At 28.6% G+C, this 25387-nt stretch overlaps 1 protein-coding gene across 1 annotated transcript in view; it reads left to right on the forward strand.

Moving 5' to 3' along the window:
- Dhc93AB (Dynein heavy chain at 93AB) overlaps positions 1–25387 on the forward strand; it is an 81861-nt gene that overhangs the window by 47268 nt on the left and 9206 nt on the right. The window contains exons 38-62 of the mRNA XM_014424971.2: positions 67–266; positions 363–519; positions 604–792; positions 2969–3208; positions 3741–3974; positions 4517–4643; positions 6123–6232; positions 7466–7618; positions 7716–7869; positions 7967–8109; positions 8452–8621; positions 9460–9598; positions 9677–9841; positions 9941–10134; positions 11402–11606; positions 12084–12171; positions 14689–14906; positions 15614–15784; positions 16828–16976; positions 19180–19347; positions 20669–20801; positions 22206–22349; positions 23099–23236; positions 24795–25020; positions 25104–25279. Of these exons, the coding sequence (XP_014280457.2) occupies positions 67–266; positions 363–519; positions 604–792; positions 2969–3208; positions 3741–3974; positions 4517–4643; positions 6123–6232; positions 7466–7618; positions 7716–7869; positions 7967–8109; positions 8452–8621; positions 9460–9598; positions 9677–9841; positions 9941–10134; positions 11402–11606; positions 12084–12171; positions 14689–14906; positions 15614–15784; positions 16828–16976; positions 19180–19347; positions 20669–20801; positions 22206–22349; positions 23099–23236; positions 24795–25020; positions 25104–25279 (4191 nt within the window). The remainder of the gene's footprint in view (positions 1–66; positions 267–362; positions 520–603; positions 793–2968; positions 3209–3740; positions 3975–4516; positions 4644–6122; positions 6233–7465; positions 7619–7715; positions 7870–7966; positions 8110–8451; positions 8622–9459; positions 9599–9676; positions 9842–9940; positions 10135–11401; positions 11607–12083; positions 12172–14688; positions 14907–15613; positions 15785–16827; positions 16977–19179; positions 19348–20668; positions 20802–22205; positions 22350–23098; positions 23237–24794; positions 25021–25103; positions 25280–25387) is intronic.

A 25387-nucleotide genomic window follows, 5' to 3' on the forward strand; every position in this document is an offset into this window, starting at 1 on the left:
ATATTTATATTTATATTGAGTTACTATTTTAAGGTTTGTTATTATTTCCTTGTGGCCTATTTTTAGGAAATTGATGAAAGCCTTCTTTATGAAAAACCAAATATTTATTGTCATTTTGCCCATGGAATTGGTGAACCAAGGTACATGGCTGTAACCAGTTGGACTCAGCTGGACAGTCTTCTACAGGAAGCTATGCTGTCTTACAACGATCTCATTGCAGCCATGAACTTGGTCCTCTTTGAGGATGCCATGATGCATGTTTGTAGGTAAGGTTTACCTTATGAAAGTCGAGTACATACTTTAAATTAAATTATTTTCTGTTAATGCATGCTCTGGATTAATGTATAATTATGAATTAAAAGGATCAATCGTATACTTGAATCTCCAAGAGGTAGCGCATTATTAGTTGGAGTTGGAGGAAGTGGAAAACAGTCATTATCACGTTTAGCAGCATACATTTCCAGTTTAGAAGTTTCTCAAATTCAGTTAAGAAAAGGTTTTGGTGTTTCTGATCTCAAAGTAATAATTATTTTATTAAATTGTTTTTTTGCTATATTAAGTTATTTTTAATACTTATCTCAAGTTTATTTATTTTTTTTTTAGGCAGAACTTGCATCTTTGTATTTAAAATCTGGTCTGAAAAATCTTGGAATAATGTTTCTTATGACTGATGCTCAAGTAGCAAATGAAGATTTTCTTGTGCTCATTAATGACATGCTCGCATCTGGTGAAATTCCTGAATTATTTCCTGATGATGAAATAGACAATATAATTGCTGGAGTAAGAAATGAAGTAAGTTTTAAAATCAAATGAATTGTTATTATAGCTTTTTTTTACGTATTTGAATTAAAAGTGGAAGGGCACATGCATAAATTCTGCTTTGGAGCATCTTTTTCGGTATTGTATTATTGGCCATCCTCAGGGCATGTCCCAAACATTCTTTTCAATAATCCTAACTAATTAAATCATGGAATATACCAAGAAAATTGTAGGAAACTATAAATGAGGTTTTAGATGTTATCCTTCTACTATCGACCATTTATTTTCCTTATGATAAATATCAGTGAAAAAATTATAAAGCTATTGTTTAGTTTATCAGTTTTATACAAAATTCAAAAAGGTATATGATTGCAATAGCTACCAAAAGTGTCATCATAATAATTTGATTGAGCAGGGAATACTAAAGAAGTTATGACCTATTTATGATCTGCATATCTGAAGCATTTAATAAAGTTCAAATCAGTAATTTTTATTCCAAGAAGTTTGAAGTTTGTTCAGATCTAAAGAGATACGTGAGTAAGTCAATTATTATCCGCAATAAATAAAAACTACGCAATAAGTAGGAAACTTACAAGCACATCATTTTTCAACATAGTCCCCTTGCTTTTCAACGCACTTGGTCCATTGATGTAAATGCTTCATGATGCCCTCTTAAAAGAAGGTTTTCGGTTGAGCTGTGAGCCAGGAATGCACCACTTCTTTCATTGCTTCGTCCGAGGTAAATTGACGACCCCTTAATGCCTCTTTTAGTGGACCAAACAAGTGATAGTCTAAAGGAGAAAGATCGGGACTATATGGAGGATGAGCCCATACTTCAAAATTGAGTTTCTGGAGCATTTCAGCTGTGTGGGCAGCAGTATGCGATAGGCATTGTGCAACAACACATCGCCTTTTAACAGCAGTCCTCGGTGTTTGCTTCGAATTGCAGGCTTTAGCTTTGCAGTAAGCATCTCACTGTAACGTAGACTGTATATTGTTGTGCCCCTTTCCTCATAATGTTTCAGCACTGGACCTTGTGAGTCCCAAAAAACCGTAAGCAGTTCCTGCAGATGGTTAAGTCTAGAACTTTCTTCTTAACTTTCTTTGAGTTTGATTGTTTCCATTCCATAGTCTGCCGTTTACTCTTCGGCTCGTAATGATGGATCCATGTTTTAATTATTAATGTCACCAGTAATAATCCTGTCTAAGAAGTTGTCCCGTTCGTTACCATAGCAATCCAAATGTTTTTGGCAAGTGTCCAAGTGCATTTGTTTATGCAACTGTGTGAGTTGTTTTGGGACACATCTTATGCAAACTTTATGAAACCCAAGTCTGTTGTGGATGATTTTGTAGGGAGAACCGTGACTAAGTTGCAGATAATATGCCATTTCCTTAATTGTTACTCATCTGTCTAAGAGCACCATTTTATGTGAACGCTCAATGTTTTCTTCATTTGTGGCGGTAAACGGTCCTCTGACTCCTTCATCGTACATAACACTTGTGTGACCATTTTTTAATTTTCCATTCCATTCGTAGACACTCTGTCGTGGTCCCTGATATGCCTTCTGCCTACAAAAAACAGATCACTGAACGTTGCTATTCTTTGGTGCAAATAGAAAGCGGAGCAGCCATGATTAACAGCATGACAGCGAAAACGAAACTAACCTACCAACTTGAAACTTGCATAGACATAACAACAAATAAACAAAGCATGTGTCATCAATGCAAAACGACAGTGCTACCAACATAAACAAAAATATAACTAAATTGTGGATAAAAATTGACTTACCCTCGTACTCCCTTTCTTCTGTTTTGTTTTATTTACTGATGGGATACATCCTTAGGAAAGTAATGGTGTAAAGAAATACAGTATAAAGCAAATTGCAATACAATATAAAGCAAATAAATAAATGAACTAAAGATCAAGATAAATACTGATAAAACTAATTTCAGAGTCAATTGCAGAAGGAGTGATAATTTTGGTGATATATAGGTAACAGGAGTATAGTATAGGCCAAGACTTAGGTAGGAGGATTGTATTAATTCGGACCTTGTTGACTTGGGTTGTGATGGAAGCAAGTGAAAAAAATGTAGAGGCAATTGGTACCTTGCCTGAGGCTTCGCTTAGCTTTATTTATTTAACATTGTTTTGTCATTGCATTTAAAATCTTTAAATTATTTTTTAGTGAGTCACGACTAAATGTTCTAGGTCAAAGGTGCAGGACTTGTTGATTCAAAGGAAAATTGTTGGAAATTTTTCCTCGATAGGGTTAGAAGACAGCTCAAAGTAGTGCTCTGTTTTTCACCTGTTGGATCAACATTAAGAGTAAGAGCTAGGAAATTTCCAGCTCTTATCAATGCTACACTTATCAACTGGTTCCATGAATGGCCTCAACAAGCGCTTATTTCAGTTTCGATGAATTTTCTTAAAAAGCTGGATGTTCTACCTGTAAGTTAAATTATCAGATTTAAACTTAACCCATAAGTTCCTTTTTTAATTTTATATAACTTGTAGTAGGCATCCTATACAATAATGCAAACAATGAGATTATTCGCTTTTGGCATCCTAAACATTAAAACAAATCATAAGTTGCTGTGATGTTGACCGTCAATAGCAATGGGTGTTAAAATTTAAATGAATTACCAAAAATGATAGATTTTGATTAGTAATTTGATACATGGCACATAGTGTTTTATTTTTATCTCCTTTTTCATTCTACCAGAAATTAAATCAATGACTAAAAGGTTTTTAAGGCCTGATTTGTTTTAGATGGTACAGATGTTTATCAATACCTTTATTTTTATTTATCTTTTATGTTGATTAAAATTTAATTCTCACCTTGGTAGCATTACTTGATTGCCTTTTGATCTTTATGTAAACCCTTATAATATATAAGTATAAGTATAAAAACTATAAATATGAAGAATGTAAGTTATTGTTCATAAATTCAACTTATTATTCTTTTTTTTTATTTAAACAGGGAATTTATTGCAACTCTGTCGCTCAATTCATGGCCCATGTTCACTCTCAAGTTAATCAGATGTCAAGGCTCTACTTGTTATATGAGAGGAGGTACAATTACACCACACCTAAATCATTTTTGGAACAAATTTCATTATATTCAAAACTGCTCATAAAAAAAAGTAAAGAATTAGCGGGAAAAATTGATCGGTTGAAAAATGGGCTAGAAAAACTGAGGAGTACAGCTCAGCAGGTATTTATTTTATAATTTTTTGCCTTACTATATAAAAACATGTTATTTTTGAAAAATATTTTAATTAATTATTACTTTTTATTTTCTGCATTGGATCTATAGAAGTTATAAATTATGAAATGAAATTCAGTGAAGTATTTGATATCATTTAGTTTACTACAGGCCTTGGTATTTCACGCTTTGACAATGAGGTGCTGCTGGAGTATACCATCAACTAACATTGATGAGCCTCTTTATCAATTGACGATGATATACTTTTTGAAACAGTTCGATCTTAGTAACATCTTGTGGTATTTTAGAGAATTTATAGTTCCTTTGTTGGGTTAAATATAAACTATGAATGAATTATTAATTTTCTAAAGATGAAAAATGGGATTTACCCAACCAGCTAACACATGACATGACTAGGAAATCAGAAATAGCGAAGAATGTCCGATCCCATTTCATAACATTGATATGTTCATGTTGTTTTAGTGACCAATATTTTCAATGTAGCATTCTATTAGCATCTACTTTAATTAAAACCTGGTTCTTAATTATAGGTTGATGACTTAAAAGCTAAATTAGCCATTCAAGAAGTTGAATTAAAGGTAAAAAATGAAGCAGCTGATAATTTGATTAAAATTGTTGGGGTTGAAACTGAAAAGGTATCAACAGAGAAAGGAATGGGTATGTATGAATTGTTAAAAGTGGAAATTAGGATTTTTAAAACTTTACATTTTAATTGAAGTATAAATTGATAATTATTCATGATATTCCTGATATAAATATGTTTATGAGGAGATGATTGGGGTCCAGTCAGCAAATATTCACAATGTCAATGTTTTGACCTGAATTTCAGGCTTTTATCAGGGCTGAAAAAAACAAAACAAGATAAGAACCTTAATTCAGAGAAACTTGAAAATAAAAATAAAACAATAATTAACAAACTTGGAAATATACATAACAATAAATTAAATTGGAGGAATAAGTCCGGGTGACAATCAATAAAGGTTTCAAAATAGTAACAAAATACTATTTATTGTTAACTAACGTTTTGCCCCACTTTGCAGGGCTTCATCAGGGCTGTAAAGAATGACGTTCTGATGCCAACTGGGAGTAAGTTGGTATCAGAACATCATTCTTAGCAGCCCTGCAAAGTGGGGCGAAACGTTGGTTAATTATAAATAGTTTTTTGTTAATATTTTGAAGCAAAAACTTAAGTAGATAGTAATTTATTGATACTAATAGAAAAAAAAATATTAGTATCAATAAAATATGTTCAGGTTGAAACATCGGCATAAATAAATAAGTTTTCTTTATTTGTGTATCTTTGCTGAACTCACCCCCGACCATCTTCTCATATCAATCTACGTTCTAGAGTCTAGTAATTTTATTCATATTTTGTTTAATTTAATATTTTTTACACCTATTTTAAATATTTTTTAAAGTTTCTTTTATTGGTTTTTAAATTTTTAATACAGGCAGTCCCTGTTTTAAGTCATTTTAGAGTTAAATTGTTAACTAATTTGTACCAGGAACCATTTTGCATTGCTTAAATTTAAAATTACATCGCTTGAAAAATAAATTGATCTTTTTTATCATACTGAGCTGTTAAAAATCAATTAGAATGACAAATAAAACTCTGAAATTGAGCACACATTATATAAGAGTCTTTATAAATAAACTGAAAATGGATACATATTTTGGTCTAGCAAGACACTAATTAAGTCTAATTTGACAATAAATAAATCAATAAATCAGTTTCCCAGAAACAGAATCTGACATGAGTACTGGAACTGTCTATAATAATATTATTTAGTTATATGAATATATATTTATATCTGGATCAAATTTTATGTTATTAGTCTTAGTGATTTTTTAGCCTATAGTTTATTTTTATATTTATCTGTTTGTAATATAAATGAAGACTATATAAATATATCTTATTTTATTTATGTGTTTGTATTATTACTTATAGTATTTACATTTAGTGTAACAAATTGATAAATAGTGTTGATTTGGAATTAATAGTTTATCAATAGGGATTTTATAATTCACTTTCATTTAATCTTAATGATATATAAAATGTTTACTGATTTTATTTTACAGTATAATTATTATTATATATTACAATCTTTTAACATAGAATATTCATTTGGTTAACAGCTGATGCAGAAGAGAGGAAAGTAGGCTTGATAGCTGATGAAGTAACAAAGAAACAGCAAGATTGTGAGGAAGACTTGAGGAAGGCTGAACCTGCACTTTTAGCAGCACAGGTAAGATACCTATATAATGAAAACCATCTGTGCACAGCTATCATGGTACTCTGAGTACTGTATAGCCTCTAATCCATGTTTATTTTTATGTTACATCAAATGATAATTTATGATTAAGTATTGCAAATGCTGCATAGTCTCTGCCACTTGTCTATTTCTAAGTCATATCAATAGAAAATTTACTGTTTAATAATAACTGTTTAATAATTTACTGTTTAATAATTTTAATGATGAATAAGACTTTGGGGGAATAATTAAATGATAAAGTAAAGGTTAATAACTATAATTTTGTGAGAATACTCTTCCTTTTTAAATATTTTTATTTCAAAAATCAATCATTAGTTATAATGTTTCACAACTCATAGTTTATTTGATAATGGAGATAAATATGGACTCTCATTTTTTTTAAATGTTCTAGTGTATTTTTTTAACATTTTAAACAGCAATTTTCATCATTAGAATTTCATTTTTGACTAGTATGGAGCGATCCTATTGTAACACAATAAGTGGGTTACAAGGGAACATTGATAATATAGTCTTCCTTTATTATTTGTGTTTTGTGATCTTGGATGTGTACATCCATATGAATACAGTGGATAGCTGTTACGCTGAATTATTTTAAAAATATCTTTAGAAACATACTTAAAATCATTTTAATTTTATTTGTTTTCTTATTTAATTGATTTGTTTTTTTTATTGTGGCAATGAATTGTTTCCATGACAATTAAATAATAGAAATCAAATAGACTTCTAAGTGTTCATAAATAAGTGTTTTACATTCTCAAAGTAAAAATTCTCTATAACACTTACTTTTATGTTAAGCATCCAGCTGTGTAACTGATACAAATAAACAGCAATTTTTTCCTCTCATTTTTAATCCAAAGGTGAGACTATTACCTGCAGGTTTTTTTTTTAATTCGGATTGGAACTATCTTTCTTTGATATATTTCCTCTTTCAGATGCAAAAAAAAAAAAAAATTATCTTATATCCTTGTAACTACTAACTAGATATAAAAGGAAAATGGTCTGCGTATGGCAAAAAAATTACCTAGTAGTAATTAAACTATTTATTGTGAGCCAATGTTTTGCCCTACTTATCAGGGCTTATTTCCATTCAGTAATTTTCCAATGTTATCTAAATATATTTTTAAATTGAACTATGTTATATAATTGTAATTGCTGCATACATATATTCAACAATGCATAATGGCATTTTGTTTATTGGTATTCTAGGAAGCTTTGAACACACTTAACAAGGCCAACTTGACTGAGCTAAAATCATTTGGTTCTCCACCTGGGGCTGTTACCAATGTAACAGCAGCTGTTATGGTGCTCTTGGCTCCAAATGGAAAAATTCCTAAAGATAGAAGTTGGAAAGCTGCAAAGGTAATTCAAAGTTAATAAGTAAATAAATTATATGTATAATTGGTGGGAGCAGTTGTGTATAAATTTCTAATCACAAATGTAATTTCTCTTTATTCAGGTGACAATGGCTAAAGTAGATGCTTTCTTAGATGCTTTAATAAATTATGATAAGGAAAATATACACCCAGAAATCATAAAATCAATCCAGCCTTACTTAAAAGATGAAGAGTTTGAACCAGAATTCGTAAGAAGCAAATCAGCTGCTGCTGCAGGTATTTTTATTCAAAGTTTGGTTTAAAAAAAATAGCTCTTGAAATAATCATTTATAAAACTTTAATTATTCTTCTATACTTGTTATTATTTTGACAGGTTTATGTGCTTGGGTGATAAATATTATAAAATTCTATGAAGTATATTGTGATGTCGAACCTAAAAGGAAAGCTTTAGAGCAGGCTAATGCTGAATTAGCTGCTGCTCAGGAAAAATTGGCTATAATTAAAGCAAAAGTGAATGTAAGTGACTTGATTTTGTAAAATGAAACCGTAAACCCCAAATGGAGAAAAATATTCCTTCTCTATTAATCATAGCCAGTTAAAACCAACTGCTCTATTTTTTTTAAACAGTCCTAGCATTATTAGGACTTGGAAGTAATAACTCAAATTAATGCAAACTAGAGATTCTAAAAAAAATAAAGATACTGAAGCACTAACTTAAGTAATTTTACCATACAGGATTTGATGACAAATCTTAACACTCATTGATGTAATAAAAATGAATAAATAAAAAACTTAAATTATAATTATTTTCTAATTTTTTTAAATACTCCTATTAAAGTTATTTTTTGTTTTCTTCAGTCTCTAGAGGAGCAGCTAAACCAATTAACTTGTGATTTTGAAAAAGCCACTGCTGAAAAACTTAAATGTCAACAAGAAGCAGATGCAACAACTGCAACAATTCAGCTAGCTAATCGATTAATTGGTGGTCTTGCATCTGAGAATGTTCGGTGGGCTGAAGCAGTTGCTAGGTAAGTTGATTAGAAACAATTTTTTCTATTTGAAATATTTTACTTTTTTTTGCTGGCATTAACAGTTGATTTTTAGGTTGTAGTTCAACAGTTTTTGCATTCAATATACCTCTCTTATAAACTTTTTGGTTTAACTCCACAGATGTAGATTGTTATACCCTTATCTAACCATAGTGACAGCACCAAGATTTGTCTTGTAAAAACACCAAAAAATAAAATTTCACAGACTCAGACAAAAATCGAACCCATGAAATTGATACAGAGGTCCTTATGTGTTCACACAACAAATTTTTATAAGTCACGTCAATGAAGTTTTACATATTCTTAGAAATCTTGCTGTAAAAAATTAATTTATTCTTAATTATTTAAAAATTTACAATTCTCACTTAAAAACCATAATTTCTAGTCTTAAAACATATAGATGGTCTTTAATTTGTGGATTAGACCTCATAGCTTATTAAGGATTAATCTTTGATAGAGTATTTAATTAAAAAAAATAGATGTCGACTGTCAAGAAATAGGAAGATTAAAGTAGATAGCTTATTGATAAATATTTCTTATCATGAGGAACTTAATTATACTATCCAAAATGATATTAAGCCATAAAAAAAATAACTAACTAAGTGGTCTAGAAGCTGGTCTCTGTTTTTGTTTTCTTATAAAATCATATGATAATTTATTTTTCTTAAAATTACTGGTAAAGGATTAACAACACTTGTGTTTGGGATAGAAGTAGTTTTGAAATACTTGTTGATTCTCATCAATTAAATTCACATAGTATAGGAGAAGTGTGATTATAGTATGATTAATTGATTCGATTCTCCTTATGTTTTCGCAGTTTTATGAAACAAGGTACTACTTTGCCTGGAGATATTCTTTTGATCACAGCTTTTGTATCATACGTAGGTTGTTTTACAAAGCAATATCGTTTAGATTTATTGAATAAAATGTGGTTACCATTTCTGAAAACAATGGAAGTAAGTTGATTTTATCCAACAAATAAATATTCTGTTATTAATTAATACATTTTTTAATAAGTGTTGCTTTTATTGTAGCCAGCAGTTCCATTTACAGATGATTTAGATCCATTAACTCTTTTGACTGATGATGCGCAGATAGCTGTTTGGAATAATGAAGGTCTTCCCAGTGACCGCATGTCTACTGAAAATGCAACTATTTTAACTAATACTGACAGGTGGCCGCTAATGATTGATCCACAGGTAACTTTTTTATAATGACTGAATGATTAATTAAATGTTCTGTACTTTTTTATTAATTTATTTTTATTTTAGTTATTAAATGTTTCAATCTTTTTACAGTTACAGGGTGTTAAATGGATCAAATATAAATATGGTTCCAATATAAAAGTCCTTCGAGCTGGGCAGAAAGGATACCTTGAAGCCATGGAATCGGCATTAAAGAATGGAGATACCGTTCTTTTAGAAAACATTGGAGAAAGTCTTGATCCAGTACTGGATCCTTTATTAGGAAGAAATCTGATTAAAAAGGGAAAGTTAGTAATATTTTGTTAATGTTATACTTTCTTTATTCAAACATCCATCCACTTCATTATTTCACCGAAAGTTAAATGTTATTAATACTGGGTTTTTTTCTTTTTAGTTTTACTATATAATTATTAATTAAACATTACAAGCTGAAATTTAACTGAGTAAATGGAAAAATTGATGTGAATTAAAAAAAATCTAAGAATTGATATATTTTCATACATTTTAATATTTAAATTTATAATACTTAGTAAAAATATTGTTTACTTGCTTACAAGTGCAGTCCAACTGGGGGGATCAACCTGAAGAATATTCGAGTATTTAACAAATTCTATTTCAGATGGGATTAGAGACCATAATTATTTGTTCTTAACAATCCTTGAATGCTCCTCAATCATAAACACAAAGAAATTTATATGGTTTCATTGATTTGGATTTTTGTTAAACAATTAAGGTGGTGTGCTAATGTTGATCAGGCATAAATAATCTTAAATTTAAATCACTTTATGAGGAGGAGGAGGGGTATATTAGAAATCTTAGTATAAAATGATATCTTAAGAAGTAGCTAAGAAATTTATCTTAAATTGATTGTTAAATTGGCAAATTAAGTCAATTGTACTTGAATTTTTGTATCCTCTTCTACCTCCCATTAGTAAACCATTTATCAGATTTTCTTTTCTTCAACATCTGAATCGTGAAAAGAACATGATAAAAAAAAAAATCATCAAGCTCTGAGTTGATAATGGTAATAAAAGGTGAGGGTTGCATAATCTTAATGCATGGATGACAATTCAGTTCCTAATTTAAGATTAGATTCATAAATTGTGTAGAAAAAATAAAACATTTTTTTTGGAAGATCGATGATTGAGCGAATGTGATATTAAAAGGATGATGGTCTGGGTGTGGTCAAACTATAACTTATTAATCTTGGAAATCATGTAGTCTGTGTAGAGTTTGGAATTATTCACAATCAAAATTTCTTTAATTGACTTAAAGTCACTTCTTACTAAATATAAGAAATTCTAGAACATTGATTATTCTGGATTTAATTTATTATCTTTTTAAAGCTATTGGTTTCTCATTGTTCTTTATAAAAAACAAAAAACCAAAGGCAATTGAATAAAAAAAAAATAGTAAATTAGTTGTAGGTGTGCCATTTTTTTCACTGTTCCTTTTTCTTATTAAACAATTAGTTTTAATAGAAAATAATAATTTATCCAGGTAAGTTACTGTCTAAAATCTTTGGCTCAATCATTTTTTATATCCTTGTTTTAGGGCAATCAAGATGGGTGACAAAGAAGTAGAATTCAACCCAAACTTTCGTTTAATTTTGCATACTAAATTTGCAAATCCTCATTACAAACCAGAAATGCAGGCTCAGACAACTCTCATTAATTTTACTGTAACAAAAGATGGATTAGAAGATCAACTATTAGCAGAAGTTGTGAAGGCTGAGAGGCCTGATCTTGAGCAACTTAAGGTTTTATTTGAATTTCCCTTCACGATATCAAAAATATATTTTAACATTTTTAGTCAGGCTAAGGTCAATGTTGTAAGAGTGTCATTAACGAAAAAATGAAAAACAAATGTCCATTTTTTCTCTAATTATTATTTTGAATTCATTTTAGGACAGAGCAGTACAGACCATGTTTTTTCCTGATTACTAGAAGTGATTTAAATTTGAATACAAAATTAGTATTGTGCCTATTACTGTCCATAAAATACAGGACTATTAGAGGTTCATTTTCTGACCATCTCACTGTAATACCTACACATTTTTCCCTTGATTCTTAGTTCTTTTTTTAAATTTTCATAATATTTTTGTACAATACTTTGAAAAATCATGTTTTGTTTTTTTTAATCAAAAGTATATTTCAATGCATAAAACAAACATTTTATTTTATTTTTTACTTTTTTAAAATTATTATTTTAAACATATATAACTTTTTAAATACAGGCTGAATTAACTAAACAACAAAATGATTTCAAAATTATGCTTAAAGACTTAGAAGATGATTTACTGTCTCGTCTTTCTTCTGCTGGAGGTTAGTATTCCTTATCGATAAGTAATTAATTAATATTATATAAAAGTAATTTAATTTTCAATGATGTACAACTATTTATCCATATTTGTTGTAATGAGGTTTTATTAATTTCATTATCTTTTTTATTTATTATATAAAATCAGAATAAATTAGGCCTGTCTTGAGTTGCTTTTAGGTTGGTAAAATTACTTGTTATGAGAGTCTCAAATCGTATAATCAAATATTAGAATTTCTTTTTAATAATTAGTCCTTTCATTTTATTTGTTGATTCTAAGGAAAACATTAGTGAACCATATTTGTCATTAAAAATGTTGATTATAGTGATCACTTCTATAAAAAAAATATATATTTAGGATGTGTAATAATGTTTATTGAGACAAGTCTAGCAATAGTTGGTTTAGTTAAATTACTTTTACCTTAGTTCAAGTGTCACTGCTCCCGAGTACTTTAAAGAAATTGGTATATTGTATTAATAATATCAGTACTGGACCAGAAGCATTGTAGTTATTATGGGCTACAAAGAGTAACCACCCATCATATGTCAATTACATCAATCAATCAATCAACAATATATACATTTTTTTTATATATATGTATATATAGTTGACCGTAAAAATTGATATATAAGAAGATGATCAGGGTTGTGGTCAAAAGAGAAACAAAAATAGTTTACAACTGTTTATTTTCCGACGTTTCGCCCCACTTTGCAGGGCTTCATTAGGGCCAAAAAGATACAAAAAAAAAAAACTGAGAATATTATATCAACATGATACAATAAGGCAATTTAAGCTAGGATAAATATTATGTAAAAATAAAGTGATAAGAAATTACATATAAATAAAAGGAAGGAAGACGTAAAATAGGATCTATATAAAATAAAATTGAATAAACAATGATAATATACAGTTAAAAAAGTGCAGGAGACGAACAAAAAAAAAAAAGACTAAATAAACGTCTTGAAAGAATAATTATAAATAAAAAAATAATAATGATAATAAATGAGCAAAGAACAAGTCTGCACCACCTACTTGTTCAAAGGTAAAGGTTGAACAGAAGAAGACTGTTTACATCAGGGCCGGTATCCGGTATATACTTCTATACCGGTGTCCGCGGAAAGGGGGGGCATCAGAAAATGAGACCCCCGACCCCGACTTTATATAAAATCAAAAAACAACGGCAAAAATCGGATTACTTAAATCCGACAGCGACAATAAAGCGGAAGCGTGGAGGAGTGGGGAGGAGGTGGCCAGCCGTTTAACGGCTAATATTTCTATTTCAAATATGTTGCGTATACAGGAAGTAGTGATAAAGATATGACGAAAAATAATAAGAGAAAGATACAGAAATATGATTATAATAATGACTATAATAATTTTTTAATTTAGGAATAACTAAGTAAAATTAGAATGACACATATCGTTACTAATAATACGAGTATATACTGAAGAAAATATAGTTAGGGTAGTAAATACAATATAGGATGTAATAACAATGATTGTAAAAGAAGTAACTAATAATAAGTAAAAGTAAATAAAGAGTAGTAACATTCCATCACAATTTTTCACTTATTTCTATACTTTATTACTTATTTTTAATCTTTTTATGTACTTCTTTTTATATCTCACCTTGTACTTTTATATATATTTTTATTTTATTTTGTAAACTTTCACTTCAGATTTTTAAATTACCTTATTTCACTTTATATTATTCATGTTACACCTGTTATCTTTACTATTACTATTATCAGTTTAGACAAATGATTATTTTAACAATATATAAATACTACAGTTGTTATCATTGTCTAATTATTTTTGTTACTTATTTCTTTGTAATTTTTTTTAATACTACTCTTTATTTACTTTTCCTCCCTTTAAGCCCTGCAAAGTGGGGCGAAACGTCGGAAAATAAATAGTTGTAAACTATTTTTGCTTTTTTGATCTCAACCCTGACCATCTTTTTTTTTTTTGTCCAAGACTCCCATTTGAGTCTTATACCACCTAACGATCATGTTTGAGGTCAGGTTTTTCATTTTTTGAGGCCCCCACTCAATGAAAAAAAGCAACGCCCCAGGCCGAATTTGAACCACATTTGATATTGGTATCAATATTCATTTGAATATTGACATTAATTACTTCAATCAATTTTTAACTATACAATTCATATGTCAATATATTAGAACTTTTGTCCTGTTGTTATAAAGTAAAGTAAATAAATTACAAAAGTAGCAAAATCATTGCTGTGATGACGATCCAGGATAGTATATTAATTACTTAAACTTATCTTACTATTCCTGTAATTATTTAAATGTATTTGTTACTATAAGATAGGTTTTTAAGATAGAATGGAGGTTTTTATTTATTCTTAAATAGGCTTAATTTTTAGAAAACTTATAGGTGTATTAACAAGTAGCAATTCCCTCAGCAATATATCACAATAAATTTATCAGAAATAAAGTTGCTTGCATTTAATAAAAATAGAGGTTTATTGAAACAACATTTTTGTTTTGTTTTTATTTAGGAAATCTCCTTGGAGATACTGCTCTTGTTGAAAACTTGGAAACTACAAAGAAAACAGCTGCAGAAATTGAGAAAAAGGTAGCCGAAGCAAAAGTGACCTCTGTCCAAATTGACCAGGCTAGGGAACATTACAGGCTGGCTGCAGCTAGGGCTTCATTATTGTATTTCATTCTCAATGAACTGAATACAATTAATCCTATCTATCAGTTTTCTTTGAAGGTATAATTAAATTTACTATTCACTATTGTATTTTAATTGATAAGAGTAAATATTACTATATTACTATCATTACTTGATATTTAATGAGAAAATACCATTTTTTTCACTAGTGGTATTTATTATTTTTATTTTTTTATCTAATTCCTATCTGGGCATTTCTGACATGCAGACGGTTTATCCTAACCAACTTAACCAACCTCTTCTAACCTGAGTGAGAGAGTCAAGATTTCATTCTGTGGGACCACCATCAGTTGTTTTCTTATTTTCTATTATTTAACTTAGTTATTCACCTATTTTTATTTATGATGTGTATATGTAATTTTATTTTTATCCATTTTAGTTTATACTTAATTATTTTCTTGTATTTTTTTATTATCATTATTTATTTACTTTTTATTTTTAGTTAATATGTATATATGGTAGATTGTGTACATACATCCCTAAAACCTATTGCCCTTCGGTGTATTAAAATGTATTATTTCAATAAAAAAATTTTAAAAATTCAGTAAATTTAAAATGTAAATGTTTAAATAAACACTGATTATTGAACTTAGGTTTGACTATATGATTAAAATTATTTATTCTAATCTTATACTTTGTTTTTGACTTTTTCTAATATAATTTTATCAATTTCAAAAAGCTAAATTTAGTTATTATGTATACTATAATGACTGCACTCATGTGATTTATATACATAAATGTTCCAGGCATTCAGTGTGGTTTTCCAAAATGCTATAGAAAAAGCAGTTCCCAGTACTGATGTTGCTACAAGAGTTGAAAACTTGATTGATTGTATCACATATTCCGTTTTTATGTACACTTCTAGAGGACTCTTTGAGTGTGATAAATTAATATTTATATCACAGATGACATTTCAGGTATTTTTTACAACATATTTTTATATTTATCATAATTCATTCCCCTGTGATCAACCATAGAAACATCAACCTCTGGAAAGATAAGCACATGAGAAGTTTTCTATCACAGTTATATGATATTGCTGGAAAGTAATTTTTTTTTTTTTGACAAATTAAAATTCTACATCAAAAACTATTTCACTTAATTTTAAAATTTGAATTTTCCCCTGTCAAGAAGATGTTAAACATTAGTATTTTAAATAAAAATTTAACTAATCAACTTGAGATCTTCTCATAATAATTTTTAAATAATAACTTTCTAAAAGTGAATGGATTAATTTTTGTTAGAAAGCTCTTTTTATGTATATTGTAAACAGGACTATTGACAGATAGATAGGAGTGTTTATTATATATTTTTTCTTTTACATACTTAATATTATTTTTTGAAAGAAAAAAAAAAAACAGTTTTCAACATTGAACTTTTGTTCATTTTTCAGGGCATTGATTTAAATATACAAAATATATAGTTACAAGCTTTTAAAATTACAGTTCTAAATATGAAAAATTGCGATTAAAATTAAAATTAAATTACAATTAAAATTACTTTTACTATGTTATAGTTTATTGAAATAATATTTTTTGTATTAACTCTTTTCTATTGTTAGAACTTTTTTTAAGTAAAGGTATAAACTTTTATTATCTGCTATGTTCAGAATGTTTATAGTTTCCAATAAATTCTGTTGTATTGTTCTAAAAAATGGCCTTCTACATTCCTTCTGTTTTGGGCAAACTGCTATGAAGCGGAACATATTCTCAAGTGCATTCATGTTACACAAGGAGCAGTTTTCCCATTTATCATGCTATGACTGGTAATTTAGCAGCTCACCTCTTGCTTAAATAATTAATCAGATAAAGTAGATATTGTACTCTTTTAACCAGGACTGTATTATACTCTTTCAAATTGGACAACTGTGTCACAATGATTTCCAGAATGACCTGGTTATTTCCAAATACTCAGTGTTGTGAGTGATATATATGTTCTAATGGCATAGCTTTCATTTCAGATTCTTCTAAAGAAGAATGAAATATCTTCTGCTGAACTGGATTTTTTTCTGAGATTTCCGATTACACCTCATGTTACTAGCCCTGTCGATTTTCTATCTAATGCAAGCTGGGGTGGTATTAGAACTCTATCAACAAAAGATGAATTCAGGTATAAATTACTATTGCATAATCTGATTAATAAGCCTAATTTATATTTCATTAGAGATATTTGTTTGAGTTATTTGGGTTTTAACTACTCATTCATCATGAATAGAGATCAGATTATTGTGCAGTAAAATACCCAAAATGTGAAAAAATATCCAAACCAAAATAATTTTATTCTGTAATTTACGATATTAATATGTACATGGAAAGCTTATTTAACTTTGAATAAATCAAAGTAAACTTGCTAAATACATTTGTGGAAAAAAAAAACTACTTTGATTCAAACACTGATCATAATTAAAGAGTCAAGCAGAAGTTGACAATATTTATAATTTTTTATTCCTATTATAAAGATTAGAAAACTAAATTTTACAACCATAAAAATTTTAGGATTTTAGAAAATCAAGCTAAGTGCTATTTAGAAATTAGTAGGTACTTAAAATATTAAATGTTAGTATTAAACTTCAAATATTGGATTTCACATTTCTAAATTTCACAATTCTTTATTATTCAATACTTTAACATTGAAATGATAAGTAAGCTGACCGTGGATAATATATATGAAGAGAAGATGATTGGGGTGTCGTCAGTAAAGAACACAAATAAGTAAAAATTTGTTTATTAGTGCCAACATTTCAGCCAGAACTTTATAATTCTTAGACAATACATGTCTTTCAATACTATTTTATACTTATAATGTTAGTTATTTTCTTATTTTCTAATCATACTGTAATTCCTCTTCTTCATTATAATTGTTATAGTTTTTGTTCTTAACCCTGATGAAGGCTAGAAAATCTGGCCAAAATGTTGGCTCTAATAAATACGTTTTTACTTATATGCGTCACTGACTGTACCCCCAATCATCTTCTCCTCATATCTTTAATATTATAATTTTTAATTTAATGGAGTTAATTTAATGAAAAATATAACTACCTATACTAAAAATTTTAAATATAAATTTGGTTTTCTTGATTTTGGTATTTTAAATGAAAATTGAAACTCAACTTGTGATCCTGAGAATGCAATCATTATTAATTTTTTATAAACATAATATGAGCTTTAAAACTTTATTATATTGCTGTGAGTATTAACTTATTATTTCCTAAAAACAAAGGTATTTCTGTTTGTCTTCACATACCATCATGAGTCATTTAATTTAATATTAATATTCTGTTTGTATATAATGAAATATCTTGTTTGAGACAGATATATTTATTAGTCATAACAAAAATATCCATATAGTCTCTACACTTTTTTGTTATCTTTAAACTCCTAAGAAGTTTCAGCTATTTCGGTCATTCTCAATGATCTATCAACTTATTCATACTATCGCTATTATGCCTTTGTCAATTTTTATAATTAGTCAATTACTATTTTCGCAGTTACACTTATTATAATTGTTTAGTTTATAATTTCTGTTTCACTTAAATACTATAGTGTTGTTATAGCATTTAAGTGAAATAGAAATTGTAAACTAAATAATTGTAATGATAGCCTGCAATAATGTGATAACCAATGTTTGGCTGTGATAGTGTGAATAACTTGATAGATTCTTCATTATTCATGAGAATGGCCGAAATAGCTGAAACTTGGGAGTTTAAAGATAATAAAAAAAGTGTAGAGACTATATAGATATTTTTGTTATAATTAATTAATATACTAGTTTTGTGACATTATTTATTGTTTTTTTTTTCTTCCATGAATCACAGACAACTTTGTAAGTTATAACAGTGCAATCCATAATTAAACTTAAAAAAAAAATGGACAAAAATACTATTTTGTGTCAAAAATCCTCAAAATGATTAAATTTGTGCAGTAATCCCAAAAAGTACAATTTTATGCAGTATTAAATTAGTATCAATAGAATGTCTTTTTTATAAATCGAAATTCTATTGAGGTTTGGCTGAATTTAGAGCTAGGATGAAATGGCACAAAAATCAGGTCTCTAATTATGAATATTATACCAAAGTTTTGATGAATTAGTCAGGCAACAATATTTTACCAAGTTTTTAATTTGCACAGATTTAACTACACAACTGTATGTTTTCAATTATCATATTTTAGAACATTTCAAACCAGATCTTACCTCTGCTATTTCTTGGTTCAAATATAACAATGCAATTTTACACATATATTTTATAATATTTCAAATGTGTTGTGCAAAGGAATATTTCATTTTATATAGTTTGGTCATTTTAATATTTTAGAAATTTGGATAAAGATATTGAAAGCTCTTCAAAAAGGTGGAAAAAGCTTGTTGAATCTGAATGTCCTGAAAAGGAAAAGTTACCCCAAGAATGGAAAAACAAAACACCTATACAACGACTTTGTATGATGAGAGCTCTCCGCCCTGATAGAATGACTTATGCTATCAAGTAAATATTGATTAATACTTATTATTCATATATTTGAATGAAAATTCAAAAGACGTTAAAACATATTGATAGCCAAGAAGTGATCCCTCATATGTGCAAAACAATCACCTTAGTGTAGGAGAAAAAAATATTATAAAAACGTAATTTATCTCAAAATTGTTCTAGTTTATTTTTTTTATATTTTTGGTCGTTCAGTGGAGGCATATTCAAGTACAACAATCTTTTTCCGTCATCTTATACCATAACTAGTTTTTGCCTTTGTATTTGTTTGCATACTCTCCACTTTTACTCAATAATATATACCTCTAAAAGAAAGCGTTTGTGTTTTACTTATATTTATCAAAGTTATTTTGGATACACAATATTTTTTGTTTTTCTATCTGTTGTGCATATTAAGAAATTAGAAGGTTTTATGACAAGTGTGCAGGCCACATACAGCTGTATATGTTAGAAGCATGAACTTTCTAAATTTATTCCTCATTAATTAATTTTTATTCATAAGTTTTATTAATCAAATTAATTTTGTAAGGCTGTGAAAATTGCTGATTTAGTGCCCATATTTAATCTACAACATTGGTAAATTTGTCGCAGGGCTGAGACTATACAGTACCCACTGTTAAAGTCTGATATAAAAATTAATTTTTATCTTATTCAAGTTGCTCTGTGCCAAACTGAATATATCGATTTTAGATCACTAGCCGTTGTGAGTCCTTTGTTTGGCCCTTCTTGTTGTGATATCTTTGTTATGATCACTTTGAAGTTAGTGCTCTTTGTTCGTACTACAGTTTGAACTTATATGTTGTGTATACCGTGACAAATAAAACAATAAAAACATTTTAGTTGTGTCCACCCATTCAGCATCCCCAATACTCAATCATAACTTTTCCATTGTTATAACTTTGAAAAGGAGACAGGACAGGGGGACTATAAAGTACCCTCAATTCCATGACAGACAGATTTTCTTTGACAGGATCACTAAAGTGCATGTACAGTTACGAGTTATCATTTCTTAGCCATTAATATGCTTATTTTATGATTAGATATACTAAGTAATTTTTACGCCAATCTTTGTTATTAGTTATAAATAGTTGTTCAAATGTTTGTTTTTCATAAAATGTATTTTTCTTAACATTTCAGGATTTCCCTCCCATCTTAACTTAATGTAAAGATGTTCCTGTTATTTTCATCTTTTCATTGGTCTCTTGTATTACTTTATAAATCAATAAACAAATTCAAAGTTTTATTTATTTAGAAACTTCTAGTAATTTTATTTAATTCAAGATCATTTTTTTCTTTCATTTTTTTAAAATTATAATTTTAGAGCATTTATTGAAGAAAAGCTTGGAGCAAAATATGTTGAATCAAGAAGTATAGATTTTGCTAAATCATTTGAAGAATCGAGTGCTGGGACTCCCATATTTTTTATTTTATCCCCTGGTGTTAATCCATTAAAAGTAAGGAACTGTCACAGTAATATTACTTTTTATATCTCATTATCATTATTTTTTTTAAGCTATACATGTTGAAGTAGCATGTATTTGCATTGTTATCCACAATTTTTACTTCGTCATAGACCTCTAAAATTTAAACCACATATTGTCACTGTTCTGTACAATGGTATTTTCACTTTTATTTTTTAATATTCATTGATACTAATTGGTTAAACTATTCGAAACACAATTAGGAATGTACCATGTTCTCAAAAATATAAATATATTGTACGTTTTTCAAGCTAAAAGGGTGCTGCATTCCAGATCAGTCAAAGTACAAAATATACTCTCCTGAAAATTGTCAGTTTACAGAACACTGACTTGTCAGTTGTGTGTGTTTTGTTGGTTACTTGAAATTACTTTCACATTGCCTTATTCTATTTAAAACCATACTATCTATAAAATTATACATTGTAGATTCTCTTATTGTGTGAAGGATAATTTCAGTTTATTTTTTTTAAATGTATTTAAACAGAGATAATTTGATATCTTTTTGCTTATTTTCTATATTCAGTAATAATTTTAAACATTATTGACTAATAATAAAAAAAATTATTATTAGGGAGTTATCCTTCCTTCCTTACTATTGAATGTTAGAAAATTTGTATTAATCCAAGAAATGAAAAAAAAAAATATGTCCTTAGTATTGAAAAATCGCACTCCTATTTTACTTTATAAACGTCAAAGAAAAATTTGGTCCTGTTTCTGTCTGTATATATTTCAAAAACAGCTCGTCCGACTAGGGTTTGAATTTGGAGATTATTGTGATAATGGTCTAAAATTAATTTTATTAGCTTGCATCTACTACTTCTGCTTCATCATAAGCATAAGTATTTTTTTTTACATGCATGGTTTCAAACACGATTGAGAATTGTTTAAAATCTCCTATATTTTATTGTAAAATGACAAATAAAACTTATTAACAAATATTCTTAAAGCTTGAAATATAGATAATTATGTACCAAGCTGCCCAATTGATGTAATGAGGAAGCTATACTCACCTATGTACCTGATATACTTTTTTTCTTAAAAATGAGAAGAGTAGCATCTTCTATTTCTGCCCTGTTACTAGTAGTCAATTCATTTGGTTGATGAAGCTTCCTACTCAGCAATGCCTTTATAATAGATTTATTTTTATTAGTAATGATTACAGTATATAGAATATGAAATTTCAGAAAACATTAGGAATATATTAAAAATAAAAATATGTTAAATCTTGTGAAATAGAAATATAGAATACAATAGTATTCTATATTTCTAATAAAATAGAAAACAAAATTTAGAATAATTGGAAGCATTTATATCTTATACATGCCTGTGCTTTTATATATATACAAATTATGTGTATGTGTTTCTTAATTATATTAGGATGTTGAGCATCTGGGACGAAAGCTTGGTTTTACTACTGATATTGGAAATTTTCACAATGTTTCATTGGGTCAAGGTCAAGAAATTGTTGCAGAAGAAGCCATGGAATTGGCTTCTAGTCAAGGTCATTGGGTTGTTCTTCAGGTTTGTTATATTATTTAAATTTTATAAATCATTTGACTTTCATTTGTCACAATGTTTAGTATCTGAATTGGTATGAAATAGTTATTAAATTTGTAGTTAATAATAAACAATTTCTAATCTTTTCAACTTCTTAAGACTGATTTTTATTGTTTAAATAAATTAAGTAGTATCCAGGTTATCTCAAAACATTCTTTATCATGTCTTTAATAGCCCAATGTTTCCAAATGCCAAATTGGCCATCCTCAAGGATAATCTAATAAATCACAGCTTTTATTATATATTTATTTTTAACTATTTTAACAAAAAACGTTATTATTAATAATTTAGCATACCTTGATTATAAATTTACATTCAGTAATATCCAATTAAAATCTACTATTTTATAATATTGTGTTGGTAAGAAAGTGGTAGTAGTGTTAAATTCATCTGTAATTAAAAGTTTTAAAAATTAATATTAATTAATTAAATACTGACAAAATAGGTTGATTTTTACTGATAATAATGACCTGGGTAAAATACCCTGCAGAAGTTTTTAAGTAATTGGATGTGATGTGTAAATTTATAATTAAGATTGTCCTTGATGATTGCCGAATTTGCTGAAACGTTGGAGTTTTAAAGATAAAATAAAGAATGTTTTGAGACTTTACCTGGATACTAATAAATTATTTAAACTGTACAATTTCTGCCTTTATTTTAGATCTTTGTAATTTGATATTTATTTAATTAATTAATTTTTTTTTCTTCTGCAGAATGTTCATTTGGTGAAAAAATGGCTGCCTGTACTGGAGAAGAAATTAGAGTTTTTAGGAGCTGATGCAAATCCTGAATTCAGGGTTTTTATGTCTGCAGAACCAGCATCTTCTCCATCTGCTCATTCCATTCCTCAGGTTAATTCATTTCAAAATTTATTTGTTAGCCTATTTATACACAAGCATTTTTAGCTACAGATCTCCCTTAATGTTACTGTGGTACTAAAGGAAAAACAAGTCACACAAGTGGGTATATTGGTCCTGTATGCTAGCTCAGAAAGTCTTCTGGGGTACTTTTTCATAATAAAGTACAAAATATCAATATTAGTCTTGTAGTCTCTTTTATTTTCACTCATCCTGGCTATTTCAGAAATGGAGTGATAGGTAGGAGGTTATCCTACAGGCTGTCTCCATCACTTCATAAAACAAAAATATTAGCTTTCTTTATAAAATAGGGCCCATTTTGGGGGGATTCTCCTGGTTTTCCAAAATTCTGATAGAAAAACCTTCTGCATCTGCATCCTGTCAAAGCTTAAAATAGGTTTATTGGAATTGTGATTATGAAATAATTTTCTTAACTGTGGTTAAATTTTTAAGACCCAGCAGCAGTCATACTATTGGTTTGTCCAATGAGACATGATTATTTAGTTAGTTATTTAGATCACGTAAACCCTTTCCAGCTTTATTTATGATATAGTCTTTGTTGAGTTTGCATGGTTCATTATTGACTTTTGTATCGATTTTTTTTGTTCTCAATCAGCTTGCCTTCAGAAGGTTATAGTGCGTCTGGTATAAGGTTGCTGATCTGTTTGTCATTGTTCTTTAAGTACATGTGATGTGCAATAAAGTAGTTTTTAGTTATAGTCCAATTTTATTTCTTTTAGAAATACCTTAACAGTTTTCGTTATTTTCCAGACCTTACCCCAACGATTCCCAACTCGTCTACAGAACATTTAGCTGTAAATTGAACCAAGTTCAGCCTAACCCCTCCCAACTTGCGGCTTAGGGAAAATGTTTGAAAAATATGTTGATTTTGAGTCTCTTTTATTGCAAAATTGTCTGTTAAAATATTTTAACATACATTCAAACATCAGGAAAGATAGTTAATAAAATAGTCCAAACAATTAATCTTCATAGAAAAAAGTGTTACCAGATCCCATGGTCCACCCAAAGGCTCTCATGGCCCATTTGTGGTGTGGCGACCACCGGTTTGGAACCACTACCTATTCAGATATGTTTTAAGGCTATAGTAGCCCATTAATAATCCAACCATCAGTCATTATTCCCTTTTTTAGACCCTGCAAATACTTTCATTAGCCTATTAAGGCCACTCTGCATCCTTTATTTAGATCCACAATTTAATTATGTAATGTTAGTTTATTCCTGTTGATATTCAGTGCTCTGCTCTCACAGGTTTGTTGGTATTAACTCTTTCTAGAAGTGATTCAAAACCTATAAAGAAGCAATATTTCATTTTTAATTAATGGTTATTTAACTTAATGAAGTGAGTATTATCCCTAATATAGGCACTTATATTTAATTTGTCTTGGTTGAAATATTCAATCTTTTCCAAACAATCTAATATAAATTTTTAATTACTGAATATTAAACCTAAGTAGAAAGCTATAGTAGTAATGATTTCCTAGGAACATTCAAGATTAGTTTATTTAATTAACAAATGGATTGTGTTCTTCAGGGAATTTTGGAATCTTCAATAAAAATCACCAATGAACCACCAACTGGTATCAAAGCAAATCTGCACAAGGCTTTGGATAACTTTTCACAGGAGACATTGGAATTGTGTTCAAAAGAAGCTGAATTCAAAGCGATCTTATTCGCATTATGTTATTTTCATGCAGTAGTTGCAGAAAGAAGAAAATTTGGTCCTCAAGGATGGAATAAAGTTTATCCATTTAATGTTGGTATGTTTTATTTTTTTTTATTCAGTTTATGATTATTGTCTTACGATTATCCATTGATATCTAAGTCCAAATTGTCGTATCAGGCGATTTGAATATTAGTGCAAGCGTCCTTTACAACTATTTGGAAGCTAATTCTAAGGTTCCTTGGGAAGATCTTAGATTTTTGTTTGGAGAAATAATGTATGGTGGACATATAACAGATGATTGGGACAGAAGATTGTGTATTAGTTATCTGGAAGAATTTATGCAACCTGAACTTGTAAGTTGATTTTAAATATTATAATTTCTATTAATGGGACTATGTCCTATTAAGCTGACTATGTTCATCATTTAATGAAATTATATGATGCATAATTTTATGTTCAAA

This window comes from Halyomorpha halys, unplaced genomic scaffold (genome assembly GCF_000696795.3).
Source record: "Halyomorpha halys isolate HHAL.00 unplaced genomic scaffold, Hhal_1.1 Scaffold487.1, whole genome shotgun sequence".
NCBI classification, from domain to species: Eukaryota; Metazoa; Arthropoda; class Insecta; order Hemiptera; family Pentatomidae; genus Halyomorpha; species Halyomorpha halys.